Below are 2,450 nucleotides of genomic sequence, written 5' to 3'. Positions count from 1 at the left end.
AATCGCGAGCATAGCCTGCAGGGAACATTCCACTCGGACCTTACGGCTGCCCCGGAGAAGCATGTTTAATAAGAGGCCGAGCATCAGTAGAAAGCAGTATATAATAAAAATATGAAATAGACTATTCTGTGTGGCCCTGCTCAAAAGTAATGTAATACTTTTGTTTCAGTTTATCATCACCGGAGGCAACCTTGAAGACAGCAAAGAGGCCCTGAAACTCGCCAAGACCCGAGGTATTAACAACAACAACTAAAAGTGAACGAATGGTTTTTGGTTGATCCTCCATGGGCACAAGCTAAATGTGAATTCATGAGGTTTATTAAAACATCCATAAGTAAATTTTATTCTTGAGCAGAATCAGTATGGACCTAGATTTGTTTCTTTTATTACAGGCGAGAAAATAAATGATTTGAGAGAAGAAAAACAATGTAGAAAACATATTTGAGAATATACAGTATATTTGAGAGTTTATAAAAAGATTTAAAGACAGATTTTCCGTTTTGAGAGAAACACTTTTTTTTTTTTAGATAATTTGTTTTCACATTGATAGCAAAAAATATGTATTTGAGAGTTTTAAAAAAAAGTATTTTGAGAGAGATTTTCTTTTGCTATTGGTATGAAAACATTTTCTCTCAAACATTTTTGTTTCTCTCTCAGATCATTGATTTTCTTGCCTGTAATAAAGTAACAAATCTAGCTCCATAAATGAGCGGTTGTGTTGTGTTTATGTGTCAATATGTCTGCACTTTACAACAAATTGCCTCTCTGAGACATTAAAGTTTTCTAAGTCCTTCCTATTCAACCGTTCCAGATGAGTTCTACTGCACGGTCGGCTGCCATCCCACCCGCTGCGGCGAGTTTGAGCAGAACGGAGAACCCGAGTACTTGTCGGGGCTCAGGGAGCTGGCTGCAGCCCACGGAGGAAAGGTGGTGGCCATCGGAGAGTGCGGACTCGGTGAGTACTGGCAACAGGGTTGTGCATTTGTGCAGTAATTGTTGTGGGGGCTTCTTTTGATGTTTTTTTCCAAAGTTAATTGATATTTCTAATGTTTACATATTCAGTGTTCATTTCAAGGACCCTTTTCTGTGATTAAAAAAAAAGTAAAAATGCGTCAAATCGGACCCAAGGACAACATGAGAGTTAAGTGATATGTTGATACTGTACCGTGTGTTTTTCTACTTGTTCCAGATTTCGACAGATTGGAATTTTGCCCAAAAGAGACTCAACTCAAGTAGGTTTATTTGTCTCTAATGAGAATAAAAAGCTGCTCTAATTGTGCTGATTGTGTATGGCAACGAGCTGTCAGCAGCTTAATAAGAAAGCTTTAAAATGAAGATTTCTCTTCCCTACGTTGTTCTATTTAAAGGATTTTTAGAGGCCTGGAGACGTTTTTTGATTTGATTGTCAAAAAAAGAAAATGTATCAAAAAATCCCACAGACATTTGAATGTGTCACATGTTTTGTCTTGTTTTTTCAGGGCGACAGTCAAAAAAACACCAACGTATGAAATTTACTAAAATATAAAACAGTTGGATTTGACATTTTTGTTTGACAATTGACGTAACCTTGGCAATGCCCTGGAGGTGAAGTGGCAAACTTCACCTCCAGGGCATTGCCAGGGTGCTCTTGAGCAGGCCCCGAAACCCCCAACTGCTCGGGGCACCTGTCCATCGACAGTTTCACCCCCCCCCCATGGAGTTGATAGTCTTAATTGTAGCAACTCATTTGGCAACGGTTTGAATGTAATATCAAAAAGTTACACACTACAACTTTAATAAGGTATACATTATATTATTATTATTATTGTTATTATTATTAAATGATAAATCAGTCATCTCTCATTTTTGTTGATCCACTATTTGATTATTCAGCAAACATTCAGCTCTAATTCGAAATAAATACATAACATATGCATATATATATATATATATAGTTATATATATATATATATATATAGTTATATAACTATGCTGATTACTATAACAGGAGGTCAGAGATGGGAATTAATGAAGTACAAATACTTTGTTACTGTCCTCAAGTAGATTTTTCAGATGTGTTTACTTTACTATTTATTTTTGTGCTGACTTTTAACTTTTACTGTTTACATTTTTAACACGAATATCAGTACTTTCTACTCCTTACATTTTACAAAATTGGCTCGTTAGTTTAGTTTCAAATAATTTCAGTTGAAACTAATCGGATGGGACTACACGTTGCACTTCCGCACCAGAACAAGATGACTCGACAGATTTTGAGCCTAAACTATTACATTTATTATTATTAAACTCCATGTTCAAAGATTTGCTTGTTCTCTGTTCATTTTCTCATTCTACTTTTACTTTTACACTTTAAGCAAATTTCCAGGCCTGTACTTTGTTACTTTTACTTGAGTAAAGAAGTCTAAGCTGAGTTTTAACTTTCCCTCCAATATTATTATAAACATAATAAA

At 35.4% G+C, this 2,450-nt stretch overlaps 1 protein-coding gene across 1 annotated transcript in view; it reads left to right on the top strand.

Annotated features, from left to right (window-relative positions):
* Nucleotides 1–2,450, top strand: part of tatdn1 (TatD DNase domain containing 1) — a 15,362-nt gene that overhangs the window by 4,934 nt on the left and 7,978 nt on the right. The window contains exons 4-6 of the mRNA XM_032520443.1: nucleotides 170–233; nucleotides 812–955; nucleotides 1,190–1,232. Of these exons, the coding sequence (XP_032376334.1) occupies nucleotides 170–233; nucleotides 812–955; nucleotides 1,190–1,232 (251 nt within the window). The remainder of the gene's footprint in view (nucleotides 1–169; nucleotides 234–811; nucleotides 956–1,189; nucleotides 1,233–2,450) is intronic.

Source organism: Etheostoma spectabile, chromosome 7 (genome assembly GCF_008692095.1).
Source record: "Etheostoma spectabile isolate EspeVRDwgs_2016 chromosome 7, UIUC_Espe_1.0, whole genome shotgun sequence".
NCBI classification, from domain to species: domain Eukaryota; kingdom Metazoa; phylum Chordata; class Actinopteri; order Perciformes; family Percidae; genus Etheostoma; species Etheostoma spectabile.
Note: the sequence above shows the minus strand (reverse complement) of the source record. Positions and strands in the feature narration are given on the sequence as shown.